The sequence below is a fragment of the Aptenodytes patagonicus genome, chromosome 1 (genome assembly GCF_965638725.1).
Source record: "Aptenodytes patagonicus chromosome 1, bAptPat1.pri.cur, whole genome shotgun sequence".
In the NCBI taxonomy this organism is placed as follows: domain Eukaryota; kingdom Metazoa; phylum Chordata; class Aves; order Sphenisciformes; family Spheniscidae; genus Aptenodytes; species Aptenodytes patagonicus.
In genome coordinates, this window is record NC_134949.1 from 44,818,128 (window position 1) to 44,843,027 (window position 24,900).

The 24,900-nt window shown below is 42.1% G+C and overlaps 2 protein-coding genes across 2 annotated transcripts in view; both read left to right on the top strand.

Moving 5' to 3' along the window:
* Positions 1–4,840: 4,840 nt before the first annotated feature.
* On the top strand, positions 4,841–8,321 carry RPS16 (ribosomal protein S16). Its single transcript, XM_076333584.1, has 6 exons — positions 4,841–4,917; positions 5,006–5,061; positions 5,824–5,925; positions 6,706–6,802; positions 7,933–7,980; positions 8,124–8,321. Exons 2-6 carry the CDS (start codon positions 5,014–5,016, stop codon positions 8,267–8,269), a joined length of 441 nt encoding a protein of 146 aa, XP_076189699.1. The 5' UTR covers positions 4,841–4,917; positions 5,006–5,013; the 3' UTR covers positions 8,270–8,321.
* A 6,428-nt stretch (positions 8,322–14,749) lies between these two features.
* Positions 14,750–24,900, top strand: part of OTOGL (otogelin like) — a 97,190-nt gene continuing 87,039 nt past the window's right edge. The window contains exons 1-6 of the mRNA XM_076328578.1: positions 14,750–14,828; positions 15,825–15,864; positions 16,954–17,002; positions 19,172–19,232; positions 20,938–21,036; positions 21,737–21,891. Coding sequence (XP_076184693.1) covers positions 14,750–14,828; positions 15,825–15,864; positions 16,954–17,002; positions 19,172–19,232; positions 20,938–21,036; positions 21,737–21,891 — 483 coding nt within the window. The remainder of the gene's footprint in view (positions 14,829–15,824; positions 15,865–16,953; positions 17,003–19,171; positions 19,233–20,937; positions 21,037–21,736; positions 21,892–24,900) is intronic.

Here is a 24,900-nt window from a genome sequence, read left to right on the forward strand (position 1 = left end):
TGTGTGATCCTTATTTGTTTTCAGAACATATTTCCAAGAGCTGGGAAGATTTGTTTTCTGGCACGCATCAAACATTTTTCCATTGGTCACAGCATTCTTGCACTAATTGAGTTTAGAAAACTCTTCAGCTGCCGCCTGGATGAATATGATCTGTGAAAAGCAAGCATTAGAAATAATGGGATCCATTACCTAATTACACTTTATCATCAAACACACATCAGCTCCAAAATGTAATATGAGAACTATATTCTGGTATCCCAGATCTTGCAGACTGTAAGAGCTGCCATTAAAAAAAAAAAAGCACGTCAGTATCTTCTTTCCTGAAATACTTCATACTTCTCAGTAAAGGAACCCACTGATTTTCAAAAGGTATAAATCTGTACAAGACAGAAGCTTTCTGAAGCGTACAGAGATGATTTTGCTGTCTGAAGTAAAAACTTCAGGGAATATGCTTTGTTTATCATGCATGAAATATGAACAAATCTTTTCCCTGGTTAAAATTATCCACTCTGCTAAAAAAAAATCCTACAATGTATAATTCAATTGCAAATTGGGACATTTTGGTAGAAGGCATGGATTTTTTTTTTTTTAATGTGATTATGGACTATGTTGAAGAAATGTTTTTTCGTACTTCCCCTAAATGCCCCTTTACTTTTACAACGAATTTTTATTTTCTGTGACAACATACATAGAAGTAACTGACCGTATTTTGCCATAGCTTTCACCTTTCTATTAATGTTTCAGATAATACATGAGGAAGATAATCTCACATTCTCACACTATTTTTCCATGGAGAGCATTTTCTCTCCTTTAAATAGGAGGAAATTTAGAGTCACATTACAGCTGGCCTTGTTAACATATTGACCGTGACTCTTTGTTGCCTTACACTCTCAGTAGCTACATACTTCTGTGTTAAGTGGAAGCTAAAATGCCGTTGTCTTGGAATGTTTACCTTTCGAACTTACATGTGAATTTGATTTGAAAGATGACAAGGTCCACGTGGAGAACCAACATCACGATTTCACATGGAAGTCCAGTCACTTGCTATTTTAAATTCCAAACTACATAAAATCCCAGAAAAAACACCCCACACAAACACATAAATAGCAAAAATCTTCAATAGATTTGATTCCTGCATAGGGACACCAAATAAAATCTCTGCTAGCATTCAAGTAACAAATAAGTATACATTTAAAATTCATTGGTTGCACTTCATCAGCCCGACGGTATTGGCGCGCAGTGGACTGACACCCAGGTTTTGTACTGCACTTTTCCATATGCTCCACGCTGGCAAATTTCCAAATGAACAGATACAACGCTGCTCCGCTCAGTCCAGCTCACTGACTCTGCTTGGTCCACCTTTGCCCATCTCCTGCCATTCCCCTCCTGCCCTCCTCCCCATGGAGCCATGCTACCTACGCAAGGTTTGTGCTCCTGCTCCAAAGTGAGGAAACGGTTGGAGACACTGTTGGAGACGTTCCCCTATAGCGCTATACCCTGCTGCTATACCCTAGCTTTTTCCAGCACACTGACAGAGCAGAAGCGCATGTGCCAGGTCCCTCCTGGTGGGAGGAGAGTAGGTCACAAGCAGCATCTTACACCACGGCCTGCAATGAGGTCAAAGCAGCTCCAGTGGAGGCGGTCAGTCAGTGAGAGACTCTCAATCCCTTAAAGCCTCACTAAACGCCCATGTAAAAGATTTAGTAGTTCTAAGATACTTGTTGGTACAAAGATACGCAAGAGATCATCTGTTAGTACAACACAGAATCACTGTGAAATCAAGGACTTAGACTTGAGTCAAATCCAAGTATTTTCCCTCCTGTTAGGAAATAATAAAAATGCCCTATCAAGATGGGTTCAAACCTGCCAGCTTTCTCTTGAAGTGCTCTTTCTGGTAAGAGTGGCTTACCAGCAAAGGCGCCTTAATTTCTCTGGGCCTGATTATTCACTGTTTTGCACGCTATGTAACTCTTCACACCGGTGCAAAGTAAGGTTTAAAAAAAACCAAGGCTGCCAAAGAAGTGCCTTACGTTCCACAGGTGCAATTATTTTACAAATAAAAAGTGAAGACAAGAGTCTGTAGGCGGTGCTTGGAGATTCTTACTGTGTTATTATTTTTGAAATCAGAGATGTATTACCATTTTAAAGTATTCTGTGCTCAGTAAAACTAAGTAGGGATATTGTTAGTGCTTGGACTTTTCTTAAAAACATAGTACCTTCCCTGACGTTTTTTTCCCATTCTGGTATCTCTCTTGTTGTTCTTTTGTATATGGTGATATTTATGATCTAATTGTCTCTTCCCATGTTAGGGCCTAATTTCTATGGTAGGTGGTCTCTAAATGCCTTTTAGCTTCTATTCCCATTTTTATGCTAGAAAGCAAAGGAAACAAGCAGCACAAAGCCTTTAACCTTATTTTCTAGGCTATACTATCAATATATGTTGGTTGTCTTCTTTTGCTAACAGGAAACAGAAAGATACATACGGGGAGGCATATCACTGCTTTTATATACAGGTTCTTCTAGGATGAACATTTTCAGTTCCAGGATGAGCGTGCAGCAGAGGAGGATGAGTTTTGCAGGACCTAAGCAAGCACACTCCCAAAAGGTGAGCTTTACACATGCAGACATTTGATCCCCCCGTTTAATGGTGTACTTCATATTAAAACACAGGTCTTCATTAGCAGACCTCAGTTAACGCCCACGAAAGGAACAGATGTAGATTTGTTTTCTTTTCCTTTAAAAGCGCCCTGAACACCCAACAAAACTCAGTTACTAATGGCTCACCTTTGGGTTGATCATAAGTCTTAGTTGAACCTTTTTGTCTAAGTGGGTTAATTAGGTATTATGTTTTCTCTTTTTCATCTAAATAAAGGTTTTGTAATGTCTAATATTTCAGCTCCTGCAGCTGCTTTCATTATGCAAGTAAAAGATCTCTCTTGTACAGAGCCACCTATTTTCACCAAGTACGTACAAGCTAAACTGGTTTTGAAATTTCCATTCTTCTGTGAAAACCAACTGAAACTGGCCAACAAGCTGGTGACCATTCCCCTTCCCCCGATGATGGGGAGAGAGTGGATGATAGACACGTGTGACTGCATAAACACTGTTCCTTAAGAAACAGCCTTAAAAAAAAAATAAACCACTTTTTGGGTCACATGTTAAAGCTCTGTACAATTGGGGGTTTGAGATGTGCTAAATCTTACACGCTCTGCACAGTACTATTCACTTGAATAGAACTAATCACTCAAATTGCAGAAAGCTAAGTGCTTGTTTAAATCCTCACATGACTGATGACTAATGTTCAGTATTTAAAATCCTGTCCAAAGACAAAGGGACTGATTGTTTCATTTGAGCAGTCAACTTTCTAATTAATCATAGTAATTTAAATCTCTACGGTTTAAAATATCTAACAAGCATGACCTTGCTTCATCAATAGATTCCGCTTTTGTCCTTCTGGAAAATTTTGCATTCTAAATACCAAGCCTTAAAAGTAAAATATTTTCAGTGTGTACATTACTTAAATTCCATGTTTTATGACAGATACAAAACAAGGAAAACCAAGATAAAAGCTCAAATTGATGGTGCTCTGTGGATGCTCTGAATGTAAGAACTCTTTGGCTTGATCTTAAACATAACGGTCCCTGACTATTTAAGTGGGTATAAAGAATTGCCTGAATATGCCCCAGTGTACGACGCTAGAATAGAATACAAGGTTCAATGCTTCAGCTACTCCAACAGTTTACCAAACTTTAAAACTAAAAATGCTGTGTAGCTTGTATTGCTACATCTCAAAGAGGTACAAAGAGTGACTGTAAGCCTTCTGGGGAAGGCAGCACTTTGTTCTCTTTACAGCAGAACCCCAGCTGGGTTCTGCTCGTGACTGGGATACCCAAGAGATGGTATGCTATGGTGTCAACACGTTTCATAAGTAACTCAAGAAAAAACCTCTCCGCAGGCTGCGCATCCTCACTATCCTTCTCAAGAAGCCCTTCAAGCTGCTGTAATCCATGTCAGAGCTCGGGCAACGAGTTACCTTCCCCCCCGCCCCACCGCTTCTAACTTCACCCGTTTCAGCGCGGGCTGTGCTTCTCTCCCCGGGTGCTGCGCCGGTCACCTGCAGAAGGCGTGCAGGCGCTCGGCCTCCTCCGGGCGGCGCCCGGGCTCCCTCCCGGGGAGAGGCAGCCGCGTCCTTCCTGCGGAGCGGCGGGAAGTCCTGTACGGGCAGATTCAAAAGTAGCAGCGTTAAGGCGAGAGAAGCTGGCTTCTGCAAGGGGCACAACGCCTACCCAGCGCTTACGGGGTCTAACGGGACTCCCTTTAACATCCCTTTACAGAAAAAGCAGAAAGTGAGGTAATTCTGTGTGCAACGAAAGCAACTTAAAAAAACTCCACAAACCCACAACAAAAATCCCGGAGCAAAACCGAGGAGGGGGGCAAGAGAGGGGGTGACCGTGCGGGCACAGCGTGCCCCAGCTCCATGCCTTACAAAAGGCCCGGTCGACCCCCTTTAACCCTCCCCAGCGCCTATCCAACCTCCCCGGCTAGCCGGCCGCAGGGCCCGGGGGCCACGCCTCTCTGCCAGCGGGGAGGCGGCAGACACAGCCCCGCCAGAAGGAGCCGGAGAAACAGAAGCACGGCCCCTCCGCCGTGCCCCGCCAGGGGCCAGTCAGCCGGCCCGCCCGCCCGCCCACCCTCTTCCCCTCCCTGGGGCGCCGCGCGGAGCCTCCGGCCCGAAGGACGGCGATTAACGGAAAGGACGCGCCCGCCCGCCCGCCCACCTCCGGGGTGCCGCAAAGCGCAGACGGGCGCTCTGTCGCACTGCCGGAAGACGGCGTTGCGCTTTGCGGCTCGGCTGCCCCTGAGCAGAGGCTGGGAAGCCCCGTTCGGCCTTTTCCCGGTGCCGCCGCTGACGGGAGGGTGAGTGCCCGGGGGGCTCCGGCCTCTGCCGCCCTGCTCGCGCCCTCTCCCTCGGTCGGCGCTAACGCCGCTTCCCTCTCTCTTGCAGGAGCAGTCATGCCGGCCAAGGGCCCCCTGCAGAGCGTCCAGGTCTTCGGGCGGAAGGTGAGGCCGGGGCGCCGCGGCCCGCTCCGTGTCCTCCTCGCTCTCGGTCCGGGCCGCGCCCCGTGGCCTTTCGCGCTCGGGGTCTCTCGGCCCCAGCTCGGGAGCAGCGGCGCCGGCTCCTCGCCAGGGCCCTGCGCGGGGCTGGAAGGCCAGCGGTGGCGAGGCCTGCTCGGCAGCCACGTGTCCTGCTCCGTAGGTGCCGGAGCGCGTCGTGCCCCCGGGGCCGTGCGGAAGTGGGGGGAAAGATTAGCTCTCTTCGGGAGTGGGCCCGGGTCCTCTGGGTCGGAGCTCTGCCCTCTCTCTCGGGAGTACTCGTGAGCGGCCGTCGTCCTCAGGCCGTAGGGGCCTGGGTCAACATTGCCGGTGTCCGAGAGCCACGTTACCCGGTGGTGGGGGTGGGAAAATAAAGATAAATCCCTACTGCTGGGATCCAGCGGCTGGACTAATTCTCGGTAACGGGCTCTTGTGGGGAAATGAGCCACAAAAATACCGTGTTGCAGAACGGAGAGGGTATCTTTCCCTTATTTATAACTAAATGTTATAACTATATAGCATTTATAACTATAAACTAAATATAATTTTTTTAAGATGGTGCCTTAAGATTTTGAGTGAATGCCTGAGAATGAAAGGAGTGGTATGGTTTTGTTTAGTGTGAGATGTTAATCTTGAGCATGAAACTAAGACTTTTAGATTGTTAAAATTGAATAGAAATTCACTAGTGCAAAAATGAGGTGCTGCACTAATACACGTTTGGCTTTTTAGAAAACAGCAACTGCTGTTGCCCACTGCAAGAGGGGAAATGGCCTCATTAAAGTGAATGGAAGACCTCTGGAAATGATTGAGCCCAGAACTCTGCAGTATAAAGTAAGCATCCATCCAGCCTCCCCCACCACCCTTGGATATTAAAATACTATTTTGCAGATAATTGCTTGGCGGTGGAGAAGAATTGCTTGCCCTATTGACAGTACTAAATTTTTGGTTGTGTGTTACCTGATCACTTGAAATGTAGACACTGTTACGAAAATTCAGAAAACTGTCTTTTTATGATTGTCTTGTTGGGAGGGGTGGGGTTTTTTCCCTTAATTGGATTAATGTGTATTAATGTAACGTGAAGTATTTTCAGCACTTCACATCCGCTTTTTAAATTGAAATGGGTGACTTACACCCCTCCTTTTAAAAAGATTCTTTAGGGCTTAACACAGTAGCTGTTTGAATACTGCTGAGAGAATCTAAAACTGACTAGATAAATATAAAGTGTAATAAATAGTGGACAAAACCACCCACAAATTACTTCAGATCTTCAATTTTAATAACTTGATTTATTTTTCTAGTGCTGTTGTAATTATGGCATTCTGCTTAAGCTATTCCTTTGCTCTTAATTCCCGTGTACATACGCTTTGCTATTAAGGTTTTTGAAACTTTAAAAAAAAAAAAAAAAGACTTCAGTAAGTTTATTTTACAACAGTAGTAGTAGATGTCAAAGAACTCTGCAAGAGGTGTGCTTAACTTGGGTGTGTGCTTGTAAAATCAAGGCTCCGTTTTTCAGAACATTTGATAACTTCACATTTGGTAAACCTACTGCAGGCTCAAATCCTTGTTGTCTCTGATCACAAGTGAATTTTCTTACTGCGTTTTGTTTCTCAGCTGCTTGAACCTGTCCTCCTCCTGGGGAAGGAACGGTTTGCTGGTGTTGACATCAGAGTCCGTGTAAAGGGTGGTGGCCATGTAGCACAAATCTACGGTACGATTTTGTGGGGGATCTTCGGTGTGGGCTAGAACAAGTCAAGCCACATACTTACGAGGCTTGAGTTTAGAATAGTAACTTGCACATCTCGATGTTCTGTTTCTTTTTCACTTATTATTAAGGGCTTATGGGTTATATTTTATGTGCAGAGCTATAACATCTAGAATAAATTGTTGAAATTCTGAGGAAATATGAGGAAATGATCTTTGCGTCTTGCAGTGTGACAGGGCAGTTGAAGCGGAGCTGAGCAGAAAGATTTTGGGAGGGGAAAAGGGGATTTATTATTAGAAATTTTACCTTTAGTTCTAAATTTCCATGTTGTTCAGAAGCATCTTTCAGCTGACCTGCAAAGCTAGGTAGTTTTTTCCCTTGCAGAGCAGATTGAGAACGTACTTGCATTAGCTGTTGATAGAGTTGCTCTTTACAAATGGTAGATTTGCTCTGCTGTTACAGTTCGGGTATAGGTTAGTGAAGCGGAGCTGAAGCTGCATGAAGAGCAGCGACGTTTTTCAGTCTCAAAGTTGACTGCATTCATTTTTTCAGAAAATTCAGATTTTCACCAAAGTCCTGATCTTCACATTCTGACAGATAACAGCCTAACAAAATCTTTACGGTTATGCCCGTACTCCTGGTTTGAGTTCTGATTCCTGTGTTACTATGCTACAGTCTTGCTTTATTGAGATATGCTAGAAGAACTGCTCATACCATCCTATTGTCCCTTTTGCCTCCTTAGTCTTTGAACACACCGATCAATTTTATCCTTGTTGAAAAGCACAGGTGTTTCGGAGGATTGTGTTTCTAAGGATTTTGAAAGTTGACTGCTTGTAGGTAGAAGATGAACCTACGTTAGTACTCTGAAGAGAAGGTGATCAGGACTGCCTTTGTACAGTTCCTTGGCTAGCTGGCAGTTGTCAAATCAACAAGTGAACTGCGGGTGGCCTCTTGGCACAGATTTCTTCAGATTTGCCAAAGTAAAGCTCACGTGGAGTATGTGGGAGGGGAGATTAAGGAGGGGAAGGACAATCTGGCAGAAAACAAGGCAGCAAGTTTCTCAGATAACTGGCACTTTGTGTTTAAGTTTTAAATACATTTGCAATCCTTACTGATCCATTATCTTTTTTTAACAGCTATCCGTCAAGCTATTTCCAAAGCATTGGTGGCTTACTATCAAAAATGTAAGTTGTTTTGATTGTTGTATTAGCCTTAAGTGGAAATGTATGGCTTCTGGTAGTTTTGGTGCAAAAAATGTTAATATGGGTTTGTTCCATGTGAAACTTCTTAAACTGAAGATTTTTTTTTTAAATTTTTTTTTTAACAGATGTTGATGAAGCTTCCAAGAAAGAGATCAAGGATATTCTAATCCAGTATGATAGGACTCTGCTAGTGGCAGATCCTCGCCGTTGTGAATCCAAGAAATTTGGAGGACCTGGTGCTCGTGCGCGCTACCAGAAGTCTTACCGTTAAAACTGTTCTACAGTCATGTGACAGTCAATAAACATAAAGAGAATTTGATACATTTCATGTTTCTAAACTGCGTTTTTCTATGTGGGTAAATAGATTTTTCACTGTGTGTTAAGATTGATAGACAAATGGATTGGTATGAAGGTAAAATCAGAGGGCTGCTGGCGGTTCTCTTTTTATCCTTTCATAGTAAGTCAGTCTAGATAGATAGGGTCTTGGGAATAAAGAAAAGCTTTTTCCTGATGATGAATATGTGGTTATCAGAACATAAAGAAGGCTTACATCCTGTTTTTTGTGGGTATGTGCAACAGTGTAGCAGTTCACTAAAGCGGAGTTCAATCTTCGCCTTTCTGGTAAATCTAAACAAAGGTGGACCTTTTCCAGTACCTGGATGGCCACTCTTCATGGTGGTGTGGACCGACGTGAGTAGCCCACGTTCTTCCCACGTGACAACGTCTGTCTCAGCCTGGTTACAGACAGTCCATAATGCACGAGAGTGTGGATCTGACTCCTAGCTGGTAACTTGTATATCGTGTGTTATGTGACTTGCTTTAGTATGCCGTCCTAGCGTAACGCGGCATATTAAGCAGCTTTCCGCATACACTTCAGCGCTGGCAGTTCGTGTTCCTGCAAAGGACTTCTCTTGTCCTTGAATATTCACCTGAAATACCACACTGAGAGTGAAGTTCTGAACACCGCTGTGGAATACTATATGGCAATGAGTACTGTCCGTCTGCACAAACTGCTTTTGTTTGTGCTTGCTTAGTAGTTAGTGGCAAGGAATTTATCCCCTTGAGGGTAACTCCCTCAACGTAGTGCTGAAGTGGGTATTCAGGCAGCTGTTCTAAAGTTTGTATTTAAAGTTTACGTTGTCAAAACCAAAGTAATTATGGGGGCAGGGGAGGGAGGCTTATTGGACTCTTGCCATACCAGATAATACAGAGACGAGTTTTCTGGATTAGTATGTCTAAATGTAGGAAACTTTTTTTCTTCAAATAACAAACCCCATATATTCTGTTTCAAAAATAGTATTTTGTAAATGTAAAATGTAAAAAGGATTTGGTGTTACAAATAAGATTGGGTCTAAATTACTCATCCTTCAACCACGTGTTCACACAGTACAAGCACAGAGGGATGTAGACTTGGAGAACAACGTTAAATGATTTAATAAAAAGAAAAATCCCTGTGGAAGTCAAGACAGTTGCTTATGTCATGAGCTAGGTGAGGCAATTTGAAGACCTTGGAGAAGTAAGCGGGAAAAACCTGGAGTTGAAAATATGACTAATTTTCAAAGGTCTAGCTAGGGTGTGTTTGCATCAAACATGAAATGTTGGGGAAGTTCCAGCTTCTCGTTCATTGAAACTGAAGATTTTCGTTCTGGAAGTGATCTCCCGGGGACAAAAGAAGGGTAAAGTTCTGATTAAGACATGGGATGTGCCAAGAAAAGGCTGCTGGAAAGGCTAATTCTGTCCCTTGGAAGAGTTGTAAGTAATTGAGGCCTTGGATGTGAGCTGACCCACCAAGCATGGGAACAGTCCTGGACTGTTGTTTTCCTATGTTTGAAAACCAATTTGGAGAGGAACTGGAAGAAACATTGGAGACTAAGCAACTGAGAGCCTAGCTTCTGCTGTATTGCTTTCAAAGCCTGCTATTTTTGTGTCTACCATTGTACACCAATAGTGAAGTTGTTATAGGAGCACCTTGATCCTTGAGATTTTTGTTGGGCTTTCTATTAATGCGGTATTTCTTCTCTCACTTGTTTAACGGTAGGTCATTTCAGCGTACCCAGTCAACACAAAGTTAAACCAGCTTCCTTTGTGAGTTGGGTTGGGGAATTGGAAAGAATAGTACAATTTTGCCCTTTTGCTCTAGTTTAGATAAAATGGTGCTCGTGGCTTTCTATAAATGTTAATATTTGTTCAGCCTAGAGAAGAGAAGGCTTTGGGGAGACCTTACTGCAGCCTCTCAATACTTAAAGGGGGCTTGTAAGAAAGATGGCGGCAAACTTTTAGCAGGGCCTGTTGCGACAGGACAAGGGGGAATGGCTTTAAACTAAAGTGGGTTAGATATAGACTAGATATAAGGAAGAAATTTTTTACACTGAGAGGTGGTGGATGCCCCATCCCTGGAAACATTCAAGGTCAGGTTGGACGGGGCTCTGAGCAACCTGATGTAGTTGAAGATGTCCCTGCCCACAGCAGGGGGGTTGGACTAGATGACCTTTAGAGGTCCCTTCCAACCCAAACTGTTCTATGATTCTATGATTTGTTGTGATGTTTCTGCTTTTTCTGTAGAAAGGCATTTAAGGCATCTTCACTGAAGTGTAGTTATTCAAGAGTTAAATGTGTAACTTGAACAAATTCCTTCTGAAAAGGAATTCTTCATCCATCTCCCATTTTAGCTGTCAGCGTCTGCCACAAAATACTGCATTACATGACCTGAATAGAAGTAGAACACTTATTCAAAGCCCTCACACTCCCATTGAAATGGAGGGGACTGCTGTATATTCTATTGCCAGTTTACATACCAGGATTTTTTGTCTTACACTAAGTGAATGAGATATTCTATTCCAGACACTTGCTGTCTCTTTGGCAAGATGCATAGTTTGCTTTCCTCAGTCCCCCCTTTCTGCACCCTTAGATCTGACCCATTTCTCGTCCAGTGAGTTCCTCAGAGTTTCTACCTTGTAGTAGAGTTGCTCTTGGGCTGCTGAAAACTGCGATGTTCTGCCTCCTAGCCTGGCTTTCTAAGGAAAAGATGCTATGCAGGGCTAACTTCAAATTTGATTACTTGAATTCCTGTGAGTTTTGTGAAAACTGGCATCTTGATAGATGTTAATTAGCTTCAGCTGAGGAAAAATAATCCTTTTAGTTGTTTGGCTCATGCGGTGACTGAAAAGCAACGGCTCACTCATTGCTTCGGAAATGTGTACTGGCCTGCCAGTTGGCACATACGTACCCTGTGCCGTGGCGTGTCCAAAACTGATTCTTGCCTAGTTGTTAGAGCAGTCAGATGCCGGGAAAAAGAGAGGACACAAAATTACTGTGGCGTGAAACTCAGGGAGGCAGGGGGAGGTGCAATACCTGATGCCAGTAACCTTAGGGGTGGATTTTGCAGTTAGCGGGAAACCTGATGTATCAGTTTTTCTGCCCACAGAACAGCTTGCAGCAATTGGGGATTTTTGTTTTGCTGTTCTTTTATGGAAATGCTGAAAATAAAACTCGCATTGCTACTAATATATCCAGAGATGATATCTGCATGTCATTTCTTCAACCAAAAGGCTCTTAGCATAATAAAAATGCTTTCTGAACTGAACTCTGATCCTATAAAAATGCCCCATTAATCCTGTAGAGTGATGTCATCCCCACAGACTTGCTTTCTAAATGAGAAACGTTCATGGAATCGGGCTGGTGTCTGCCTGGGTGGCTGAAGATTTTTATTCTGAACAGTTACTTACTGATCACCCACTAGAGGGCTTAACTTCACTGGGGAAGCGTAACTACCGTGAAGTTTGAAGGTGTAAGGAGAAAACCTGTTCATACAAATGTTTCCTTTCCTGATGTCCTGATTCTGCAGGGATGGCAATCAAGCTCTTGTCATTGAGCATCCGCTCTGGCCAGGGACACACTTCCACAGAGAAATAATGACAGTTGGATCTTCAAGCCCCTAGCGAGGTTCTTCAGCATCTGTGGAGGTGGTTCTTGGAAAAGAAGAAATGCCCCTAACCTCGTATTGTCCAGCTCTTTCATTAGTTTCACTGATGCTAATGCTTAGGAAGATCAGGTGCGCGCATCAAAATGTGACCTCACTTGAACTCTTCGTTGAAAATACCAGTTCAATGAAGGCTGGAGTGTGAGCTCTAAAAAGCACCATGTTTTGTTAATGATGACGGGGGATCCAATTCCAAACCAGGGCAAGCTTGTACCCGTGGCACTGAAAGCAATTATTTTCTCTCCCATGGTTTATAATCCTGATAAACTGTGTAACCTGTATAGAAAATTAAGTCATCTCAAATGTTATGTTGGAAAATTTGGGGCAAATTAATTTTGACTGTAATAAATATATTAACATTGAAATGTTTAGATTTTATTTTTAAAGAAAAATCTGTAACTTAAAAATGTAACACTAGCATTTTTAAAGTATGGACCAGTGTGTTCTGTATTGTGTTTGTTTTCTTACAAAAGTGATTATTTGCTAATGCATTTTTTCTGTTCAAACTTTTCAGAAGTCCCAATCTGTGAGTATTCTACTTCTTGTGTAGATAATGTGTGTCGTTGCCTCGATATAATTTGATTCATTTTTTTAATCTCTTTCTTAATATAGTCCTCTGAGTTACAGTTCAGTGTACTTGGCTGAATAATTCTTTTCCCTTATTAGCTAACATCCTTCATGTGCTTGGGACTGTGCTGTTTCCTACCCTGCCTTGAGTGGAGATATCCAGACCTAATGAAACCTGTTGCTCTAACTGTTACAAAGCCCCTTTGCAGCTGATGAGGCTTGGCCTACTTTTTAAATATTAGGAGTTAAACAACCGTGAAATAGTAACATGCACCAAATATTCCCTGAACTTTGCTATAGAAAAATTGTTAAAAAAAAAAAAAAAGGTTATTTTTGATAGTTTCTGTTAAACCAAAAGAATTCATTTATATTAATGGAAAGATTTATTTGTGAAGCTGCATATGAAGCATGGTGTGAAATATGGTCTTGAAGAAGGGAAGAATCCCAATTTCTCATAAGAGTTTGAAACAGTTTCTAAACCAGACTTAGCTTGAAAGTAAGGTAACACGGAGACTGGTAATGGAATTTGGAATCTCTAATGCTTGGGTTCATCTCAGCTTGAGAGCAACCTAAGGCATTGTCCTCTAAGAGTAGGTTTATGAAAGGGTGAAATGTTGAGTAGCCTCTGCCTCCTCCTATAAGATAGATGCCCACATAGTAGTTCACAGTCTGTGACTAGTGTGTTAATTTGGATCAGGAACTCGCTTCTTTTGCTTCTGTTTGCAGTCTGGAGTGGTTTTGGACCACACGGAGCAGACGAAACTACGCTGGGAGATGCAGTCCAGCTGCAGATAAGCAGCCAGTCCATGGGACCAGCCCATAGCTAGTCAGAAGCAAAATCAAAGCAGAAAACCTCTTGAAATGCGAATTATGTGAATGCCAGCTTCTCAGATCCAACAGTAATAAAAATAATTCTTAAGCAACACTCCAAACACAGTGTAGTGTTATAACATATACCAGTTTGCAGTAAGTATCCTTGGGCCACCAGTGATCCTGAACCTGCATGAGTACTGTTGGCTGCTAGATGGACACAGGGTTTTGTCTTCGTCTGTGGCTGGAGAGGTTGTGTTTTCCTTTGCCTTCTCTTCTCATCCAGCTGGGGAGTGGGGAAGAGAAAGGGCTAGAAGAAATGATGGGAGAACTTCTACCCGAGACAGGCTGTCAACTTCTGAATTTTATTCTGGTCCAAACCCACCTTCTGTAGCATGCGCAGGGGGTCTCACAAAGCACATCCTAGGAAGAATGGAGGGTTAGGCAAAAGATAGGCTTCGCAAAATAAAATGAGTAGTAGCAGTTTCAATTAGCATTATATGTGTCTTTAAAACTGCACTTTTTAATGATTCTGTTAATGTTAGGGTAAAGCAGGTAAGATTTTTCTATCTTTAAATATGATCATTTTTAATTTTGCTGAAATTATATTTTTGTATTTTAATGAAAATTAGAAACAAAACCCATTGGCCCTGTTGACTTCTTTCTCCTTTTTGCTAATATGAAATTTTCATAACATGTTTTATTAAAAATGAAATATAATTATCCTCTGCGAAGCCTTCTTTTGTGATAGAAGCAAATTATACACAAAAATGTATCTAAAATATTCTTAAAAATCCAGGTGTATTATTTAATGGAAGTTCACATCTCTCCTTTTAGAACAGATAAGGAACGTTAATATGTTAATCTCTAAGACCATCTGGTTATAATTCATACAGTAGCATCATTGCAGGGTCTTGCAAAAATATTTCACTGTAATAAGCAGTAAAGGGCAGCACTCAGTGCAAGTCTCAAAGCACACAAAGGTGTGTGACGACTGAAGGAAGTCTCAAACCATCGTGACATGGCAACATTTCTATGTCATTGTCTGCTATGTTATAAAGGGCCGATTCAATTCAACAGAGGAGTAATACTCGCAGGTCTGGTGAAAGTGTAACTAATACAGACTCTGCTGAGGAGTTACCATGCATTACCAATGAGAGACATGCAGCCAGAAAGTTGCATGCAACGCTTGCAAAGCTCCTGAAGGTGTATGTAGCTACCAAGCTTGATGTCTCCTTTTCTTTTCCTTTTTTGCATTGCATTATTTGAAATAATGCATCCAACTATCTAACTTTTAGAGGATTTAAACACACTGTAGAAATACACAGTTCTAAGATGCCATCGTAATCAAAGCCATTAATTTGGATAAATTTCCTATTACTAAGTTATACTGAAATGAACGTTGTGGGAAAGCTCAATTTAATGATACCGTGGAGTATATTCTTGCTTCATTCACTGCTGTCCTCTTTGCAAGGTAAGAACTTTATTCCATTTTTGTAATAATACTAACTTTTAAAAAGATTTTTCTAAATATTTCAATAATACGGCTTCTTATTTTTCTATCATTATAAAGCAATTTTTTTGAACCTTGCTGGAATTCATAAATAAAAAAGTTTTTTAACACAGGTTAGAAAACTATATATCACCATTCTCTCTCACAGGTGTAGAAACTAAAATATAGCTCTTACTTTTTTTTTTAAGATACATTTTTACGTCTGAATTTGTTACAAAACAATTATTTAGGAATGAAATTTAAGTTTCTTGGCTTTCTTGCCATTATTGCCAGATGAGTAAGCATATAATGATTTTCAGCGGGGTATGATTTTATTTGACCAGACTGCACCTGCAGTTTGTTTAAGCATTTTTAGAATGCTAGGGTAAATAATCACTCTTCTGGTTATAGAAACGATCCTACTTTCTATGTAATGCAAATGGATCTTGTAGACAGTTTTCCTGCAGCAATTATAAAGATTTCTAAGGCAATATGAGAAAGAAGGGTGTTTTTTGTTTGTTTGGTTTGTTTTTCTTTTAAAGCATGGACTCTAGAGCATTTTAAGTGGACTTCAATTGAGTTTTACAAGTAACATTCAGAAAATGATTACAGGTAACCACCCTGGAAGTTTGATTCTGGAATACTCTGAGCACCTCTTGTATTTTATCAGTTTTGTTCTGAGCCTCTGAAGAACTATGAACTCTTTGCTCTTTTTCATGGTAGCACGTACCGGAACTGAGACCGTGGAAACTTGCAGGTGACGAGTACTTGAGAGAATCAAACTCTCAGAAAGGAAAGCATGTAGTGCTACATCCCTTGGAAATCGAAAAAGTTCGTGTAAAGATGCTCTGGAAAACTTAGGATCATTAAAGAACAAAATTCAATAGTGGTGTTTTAAACTTGACAAACTGTTGTTTGCCAAGTGCAGAGTGAGGCTGTAGAAAAAACATTTTAACTTGATGACTTTTTAATCTACAGGATCTTATTGCAAGCTTTCTCTTTTGAGAAGAACTTCAAGGTAAGTTTTTATTCCTTATTTGTCAAGTCCTACAAACAGAACAAGAATGAATAAGTGTGACGCAGTGCAAGTTAGAAAGTAAAATACAGCCTTGAATTCGACATGTAAAATGTCATGTACATGTACGTTGGATGTAAAACACACTTTCAGAATGTTTACGACTCTTTCCAAAGAAATTACATAAAGGGCATGGGTCCTCTGTTTGAAAAATGAAGGTCCTTATGAAAAATTATACTTCTATGGTCTCAAGAGAGCTTAGAGGAATAATGGAATGAAACCAGGATGAGATCATGTTTTCATGACTGGAAAAATACATTAAATGAGTATCCTTCTACAGTTTTAATTGCATGATAAAATCCTAGCTGCTATTTGAAGCGCAGAAAAGTAAGTGCTATACAGCCTTAAAATAAACATTTTCAATACAAGTTTTCATGTAGAAGCTGAAATCCAAACAAACCCCAAACTAGGGAATGTTCCTGATCCCATTGAATTAAATGGGAACTATGCCATCAATTTCAATGGAAGCATCCAGTCGGACATAGCTTTGGATGTCTAATGACCTCTAATACATCTAGCGAACACACACGCATGTCAAATGATATGCCATCTTGGACTGTTGATAAAACTAAGTATGTTTTACAGTTTGATGCCCTTGTTTCTAAACTTAATCACAAACTTAAGTCAGCTACAGCTGGACAGTCATTTCTTGCTATTAAAAGTACCATCACAGTATATTCAAATGACACTTGGGGAACTCGCAGCCACTCACACGCAGCGTCAAGTAAATACGAAGCCGCTTTACAATTTTGTATCCCATCATGTAAGCCTATTTTGCCTATCTACATGTCCCCCACAAGCTCCAGGTACCTCCCTGTCCAAGCAGAGATTGGAGTGCTGCCCAATTCTGTAAAATGAGACCACGAAAGGAAAAAAAAGAAAAAAAAAATCACCTTTTTAAATGTTAACCCAAGAAAGACCTCTTTGATAAAGTGATGGTAATCAGAGAGAAACACTTCTCTCCAGGGAGCTGCTTATTCAGGTTGCTCCAGGGACCTTTGATTATACAAGATCCTTTTTGTTTTCTTCCAGAAATGAGTTTAATGCAACTCGGCAGAAAAGAGATCTCGTAACAGCCGAGGTAGGTTATACCTCCAAAAGCGGGAGGGAGGGGAAACCCTTCCCCCTTTCCTGCTCTGGGCCTTTGCCGTCCTTACAAAGGAGCCTTTGTGGGGAGAAGGGCTGCGGTAACAGGAGGACAGTGAGGAGGAGCAGCTATTCCCCACCTGCTCGCCCCCCGCCTGAGCCTGTGGCCTCATGCCTTCATTCACTCTCAGCAAAGCACCTAGTGGGCAACCCACCTTGACGAGCCGACTGACGCGCACCATGGGAAATAAAACCATGATGCCTCTGTCTTTTGTGAGGGCGAGCAGAGAGCCCCGGAAAGCTGTTAGTGTTTGGTGACAGGCACAATGGCGGCACCACCGGCAAGGCTCCCTCCCGCACGTGGTGTGGTGGCAGGTCCGGCCTGGCCCTGGTTCCCACCGCCCTGGCCCACCGCTGCCTCAACACTGCATTCTGGCAATGTTGCGCTGCAATTTAATAGTAAATGGGGGAATCTTGTTCCCCCGCTGGTACACGTCTTAGGCTACGGAGCCCAAGCAAGGGCTGTTCGATGGGGGCAGGCGGGAAGCCCAAGGCGGTCCCTCCTCATGGTCTTGCGGGGAGCTTGCAGCCAAACCATGGATGATTTTCTCCGAGTCCCTTTGAGATATACGTGCCTCCTGACCAAGTCAGAAGGTAGCTGGTGTGAAACGCTGCGCTAAGGTGAATTGAGCCTCTGAGGGAAATGGGCCCTCAGGACTGATGGTGTCCCAGGAGGGCCTTCGGCAGGCAAGTGCTGTCGCAGCAAGGACGCTCTACCTCCCCGAAATAACACAAAGGCCAAAAGCCGCTTTCCTGAGGAGGATGGCTCAGAGTAACTATCAGGGGAAATGGAAATGGGTCTTGTTGTGCACGGTCATGGGGACCAGGAATAGTTTTGGTGCAGGGGCCTTCCAGGTGATTTGATGCAGTCCATTTCAGGTTGATTTTAGAGAGATTGTGCTACTTGGATACATCCCACAAAGTATTTCCAGTTGGAAAAGGGAAGTTTTTATGTCACTGTATGAGGCATTAGTAAGACTTAACCTAACCTGTTCCTTGCGCAGTGCCATTCACTTTGAGATCCATTAGTTCAAACTCCAGACATGGAGAATGACTGGCGGCAGGAGGGAAGAAAGAAATTAGCTTACCAGCGAAGACTTAAACAATTTGTTTTGCTTAGTCGTGCAGCTGAAGGCTGGCGTATACGTCTGTGGGGAGCACAGAAGGGTAACTGTTTTCTCATAGAACATCAGAGAGGGAATAAATAAAAACCACAGGGAAGAAGAGCTATTTAAGTGAAAGGGCCAAGCTTTATAAAAAAAAAGGATTTAAACTGGCCATGAATAAATGTAAGAGGGAAATAGTTAACTACCCAGCACTTCACCCTGGTAAATTTTCCAGTCAGACTAGTGGGGGCAAAAACCCCAGAGTGCTTTCAGCCTGGAACGGGATCAGTTCTTGGAAGGGACGATGCGACGTGACAAGCTGCAGTAGCAGAGTGCTGGGTCAGATCCAGGGCTTCTTATAGTCCGATGCTCCCTGGTTCCTAAACAAGACAGGAAGCAGATCAGGCAGATCCACCTCCTCTTTTTTTTGGGATGAACTGAAATGCAATTCTGAAGGATCTCAAGGAGAACATGAAATCCATAGCAGCTGGAGTGGCCACAGTGGGATGATCGGGGTGAGGCACAGAGCATTAGTTAAGAGAGTGGATAAAATGGAGGGATATTGCATCTTCGACCTCTCCAACTATTGGTATTTGAAAAAAGTGAAAAGGACAGGAGTGCTCTCTGTCCCCTCAGTCTTCCTTCCAAATGTAAATGCAAAACTTCCCAGGTGGAGCCCCGCTGGTTCATTGGCACTGCAGGGCATGGAGAAGAGGCCAGCGGTGATCCCACAGCACAGCTGTATCCTTCCCAATTCCCCCAGAAGCCATGCTTCTCCTCCCCACTGTGCTGGTTACTGCAGTCACTGCCTTCCCCACTGGCCCAGGCTGCCGATCCCTCCTGCAGCGCAAGGGGCTGTGCCGTGTGCTGGCTGAGCTGCAAATTACTCTTCTGTATTAAAAGTCCCAACCCAATGTTAGGCTGCAAGGCCTCAGGATCGTATCAGCTCATTTGTAAAGCACAAACACCCTGATTTTGCTTTTATGTTTCTCTGACAGATTCAAGCTGCCTCTCCTTGGTCGCACCTTCATGGGCCCTTGACGCGGAGTCTGCCAGGAGGTCAGTGACGTGCTCCTCACCCGCAGGAGGAGAGATGGTCCTGAAAATGCTGCCTTGCTACCAGCTCTCCTGTGTTACCATGAGTTGTGGAAGCCCTCCTCATTATGTCCCCTACAAAACCCTGCCCTGTCTCATTTTCTCCTTTTATCCATGTTAAATCATGGAAAATACCTGTTAAAATTGTACTTTCAAAATAATGCCTTACAACCAAATCTGAACAGCTGACTAAGCCAATCCTTTGATTATTTTTTTTTAAAGTTTAGTTCCATTGCAATTTTTCTTCTCTGCCACTTTTTCTAGCCTTGGCAGAGGGTGTAAGTATGTCTGAGAGGCGTGTAACTGGTTATGTGAAAGGACAGGGGTGCTCAGGCAATGAGCACGCAGCTGCTCCTGGAGGGTTTTAAGCATTGTACAAACATGTAAAGCAGGTCCAAGTTACAGAAGTTGTTTTGCAGAAAAGTTCATTGTATGCAACCGAACTTTGGTATCCTTCTTGGAAAATTTGTATGCCTGGGTAGGTGCTTTCTGTTGTGTTTTTCCATGTAATTGAATATATGTAATTTTACAGCTCACAATTCTAACAACGACAAAGAAGTTTTCCACATTAGTGCTGTTCTATAAACAGTATTTGCTGCTTTGTCGGTATTTTCAGAGTATCTGTGTATATTTGGAAAGCAATTCTTAAATGGAAAAAATTCAAAACTAAGCATGGAAGGGAGTTTCCACAGTGAAGGCTGATGTTCTTAATCGTTGGTAACTTCTATGTGTACTTTACTGTAAAGGTCCCATTTTGTTCCCATTTAATGTCCCTAGCAGCTTTACCATGGCTTCATTGGGAGTGGAAGGGCCCGTTTATTTCATTTACTTCCTGCATTTTGCAATGCTTTTTAATCTCTGTCAGCAAGATTGTAAGCGCTTGTATCGAGGGTTTTAATCCTCCCCCAAGAAGGAAAGCAACTATCTGCAAAACCTGATGAAATTTTGGGTTGGGACTACATTTCTTCTCCACTTTTGGAGAACTATGATTCAGACCCACCTCAGCGAATGGTTAGTAGATGACAGTGAGGTCTTAGCTTCCAAACAGACTATAAAACCCTTTAATGAAACTGCTTTTGGAAACAATTACTAATTATAACATGAAACAAGCCATTCCCATGGAATCGTAAGTCTCTGACTTCAGTCACCTCTTAAGCAGAAATAACCTTTTAACTGACTTTTTTTAGCATGGGGGGGAAGGTTATTTATGATTGGTTTTGACTTTGTAAATTATATATTCTGGGCTGCTTATAAGCTGAATGTACCCTTTGCTGTAATGCTTAGGAGGGAGGAGCTGAACATATGTATAAATTGTGCTGAATTTAGTCAATTAGAATAATCTGTGTCCTGTGTATTTCGAGATCAGCAGGGCTGGGATTTGGTTTCTTTACATGGGAACTTGACCTTTTGTTTGCTGGGAGGAGGTTGACCTTTTGCTCCTTTGTTAGTTTACAAGTCTCAAACCAAACGAGAGAGAACCTTGCTTCTCTTTTAACCAAGGAACACAAAGGGTAAAATTAAGTAAATGTTAAAACCTGAAGATTGTTGGTGTTAATTTTCTTAGCTAATATAGCTGCTTATGATTTAAAAATAAACAGATTTAATGTGGATCTCTCAGCCTGTTTGCAAAATACTGTATCTACTAAAAGGCTGCTATGCTTCCTTACAGGTTCATGTCCTCAGGAGTGCCTTAATGGAGCAGCCTGCACAGAGTCAGGTGACTGTGACTGTCAGTTATTTCAGGCTCAAGGAAGCAGGTGCCAAATTGGTAAGTTTTGGGCCAAAAGAGTCAAGTTTCAGCTTCAAGTGAGATTTAAGGTGCAGGTTTTTAAAATAATACTGTTAACAGCATATTTGTGATTCCTCTGTAATAGGACTGTCATTCCACTAGTAGCTAAGAGGATTAAAATGATATGCGTTAGGGATATATATAGAGCAACATCAGGAATGCCTACATTTTAGCACTTGGGCTGTAATGATACATAGATACCATAACAGATAGATCACTGTCTCGTACATCAGTAGCTAGCCAGGTTTTTTATAGTTAGCTGAACAACCAAAAAGTCACTGCATTTTTCTAACAAACTGTGACTTACCGCAAATAAAATTACCAACTATTTCAATGCACTGGTTTCTGGAAGCTGCTGTATGTAGGGATCAACAAGAAGAATTGTTTTCCAGGATCTGCAGTAGATCTAAATCCCTTGCCTCTACCTATAATTAAAATGTCTCCACTGAAGCAAATTAAAAACTTATGATGATCGCATGTGACTAAAACTGCTGCCTAAAGATTAAAAAAAAAGTAGACTTCATTTAAAGTTGAAGAAATGAGGTTATCTTTTGTCCTTGCTATGTATTTCCTTTGTAAGCTCTTATTTCCTTTCTGAGCTCTTACTTTTGTAGCTGCCTGTGACACCTGTCAGTTTTTGATTATCGTGCTTGTTGTAAACTCAGTGTGTTCTCTCCAGTACCTAACACTGGTAAGGACCGAGATGGGATTTGCAAATCATGGGGACAGTATCATTTTGAAACATTTGATGGCATCTACTACTACTTCCCAGGAAATTGCTCCTATATTTTTGCAAAAGACTGCAGTACTCCAGCACCCCAGTACACTGTTTGGGTAAGTACGTCTGTAGCTCACATAAATATGTCTTTCATCGTAAGTAAAATAAGTAGAGAGACAATAAATGGATCAAACCATTGCATTGCTTACTTAAATATAAGACTATGCTGCTGGAAAATGTCTAAGCCTATGTGCAGTAACTCAAAACACTGATGAAATGATAATCAACAGAGTCAGTATATTAAAAATAGTATTTCTTACGTCCCCTATCCTAAAAAGGATCTCTGATCTCTCCTTTCTGGGAGCAAAAGTGGGTCTTAAAGCAGACCTTGGAAACTTCAATAAACTTTAGCTGTCAGATTGTACAAAAACTTGAGTTGCTGAGTAAAGTGCAAACAGCTGTCACCTGCCTGATAGCTGGGCACCTGAGCGTACTGGGCCTTGATTCACAGCCATCAGCACGTTACGGGGAGCTGCCTCCCTGGCCCATGGAAAACTCTGTCCCCTCTGGGGATTTGCATTCTAATTTTGGATTACCTCTACATCATGCAGAGAAGATTAACAGCTCAAAAGCCTTCATATTGACCTATGTATGGAAGGCACTCTTTTTAGTAATTTCCTCAAATTGCTGAGTATCCATGGTTAATGACTTTGGGTCAGGGAGAGTTCAAACCTATACCCTCTTTGAAGGAAGATGCCCTATTTCTCAGGCTATTGGTTACTGTGGGGAGAGCATATGAGCTCATTATGTTACTTTTTACACAATGGTTGGGGTTTGGTGGTGATTGGGCAGGGGAAAGGGGACAAGAGGGGTCCTAATTCTGAGCTGTGGTGGTCACAGTGCTTGCAGGGGCAAGGGCAGACCTAGATGCTGATTTCTGCTCCAAGGACTAGTTTTTGTTTATAAACACGACCTCCTCTCCGCCCAGATAATGGCATCTAGTGAAGATAAATCTGCCATTAAAACTGCCATTTCTATTCACTCAGGATATAGACAGATGCTGTTACATCCTCCTTCCATGATTTCATTTTAATTCTTTGGATTCTGTGTGCAGCTATGATCTTTTAAGAGTTTTCAGAAAATGCTGTAACAAAGCCCAAGATTATATTAAAATCTAGAATCAATATTTCAGTGGATTCCAGTTGCTCTGGAAAGAGAGAAACTAACATTCAATTGCTGGAACAAATGTCATGTTTTGCTAAAAACTGAAAATGTTTACTCAGAAAAGTCTTAAGTAATGTTGAAGCACTGCAGTCACTACAGGCTGGGCAAGAGAGAGCCAAGACCCTTGCCAAATCCTCACGTTATGGTCCTTCTGGCTTTAATAATCCACCTCTCTAGAGGAGAAGAAAACACAGGAATTATTTTGATTTTCCTTGATTGTGTTTCTGTCTTGGGCCAGGTTTACATAGAAACCATCTGTCAATACTAGTAACATTTATGATGTCTTTAATTATGATTTTCTTTATACATGTAAAAACTCTAATGCTTTTCCTGGTTTGGTTTATTTCACTCAAAGAGACAGTAACTGGTTTTTACTTCCAGGATGAAGTGTCAGTGTAGGAAGATTAATTCGAGTACGTGTTAGCACTATTATGTGTTTGCCAACAGATCTTTTCTACAAAACCGATAGCTCTAGTTACTTTTACAGCCTCCATTACTTATGTTGGCAAAACATTTCCCAGTTACTAATCTATTTAGCTTTACAGCACTGTCAAGTAAACTGGTAATGCAACTCCCATCCTTCTCAGAGAATGGTGACACACATAGTCATAGGAGTCATATTTGAGCTATCTAAACTCTGTCTACATTTTTATTTAGATAATGGTAGGTATCTAAGATTCACAACACATTCCCCTGTCTCCTCAGTGGTGTCTAAAACCAGCTCACATGCTTTTGAAGCACCGTAGTCTAGGGCATCCCATAGGTTTGGGTGGCTCAGCCCCACTGAGATTAATGAAAGCTGTTGAAGTTTTGCTCAAGCCCTTGGGGTAGGTATGTGCTTAAAACTCACTTAGACTATGTGAGTCTAATTCAAAACTGTGTAGTAGTTAATTGCTTAGAGCATATGCACAGAAAGTTGGAGACCTATATCCCTATCATCAGTTAGAGTAAATCTGAACCCACAGTTTTCAAGTCCTGAGAGCATGCCCTGGCCAACGAAAGCTGTGTGGTCTCTGGGGAAAAGGACCGTCCTGCCCGAGTCGTACTCTGCCATGCCGAAGGCTGGGAATGCAAAGGAAGTCTGACTTCAGGGGTACCCTCCTTTTTGCCAAACTATAAAAAGGAAGAGTGATGGCTTATCATGCCTGTTCCAAGGTCTGATTACACATTTTTTGTGCGAGATCTAGTTTTATGCCATAAAACTGTAGACATGCTGAGATAGGAGTTGCATGGTTTTCATTTCTGGAAGCATGCATCCGAGATCTGTTTAACACCTCTCTCTGGTAGTGGGCAGTCATGGAAGTCATACATTGCCAATATCTGAGCCACAGTTTTGCAAATCTCTCTCTGGCTGACTGAAACTTGTATTTCCATTGTTGTGTTCAAACTACGGAAGCTGATACGCGATTCAAACCAATGCCCTGGCTCACTATGCTATATATGCATAATGGGGAGAGGCAGACTTCAGAAAAGCCTGCCCTTCTCCATTAGCGGGGCTAGAAAGCCAGTGCGAAGTGGGTTTCAACAGATCCACATAAGTTAGATGCCTGCAGTAATCCATGGGAACACTCCAAAATCTCAACAAATCCTGAGTGGTTCAGGAAGGCATGTTGCAGTTCATCTGGTGCCAGTCTCAGCTGGCATGGAGAATGCTGGTATTACTCTGAGGTTTTGTATTGGTTTGTAGTCCCCTCTTGTAGATCAGACCTCTAGAAAGAGAACAACAGGGGTGTCTCCTCAGTGCAAATAACAAGCTCCTATGTTGGCAGTTATAAGATAGCTCACTACAGTGTGAAGTTCATCTACGTAAAATACCTGAGTATTTTATCCAGTATTTAAACCACTATCTTGTGATGCTTTGTGCTATTAAACAGTTGCTGTATTTGTATTTCTCAGTAGTA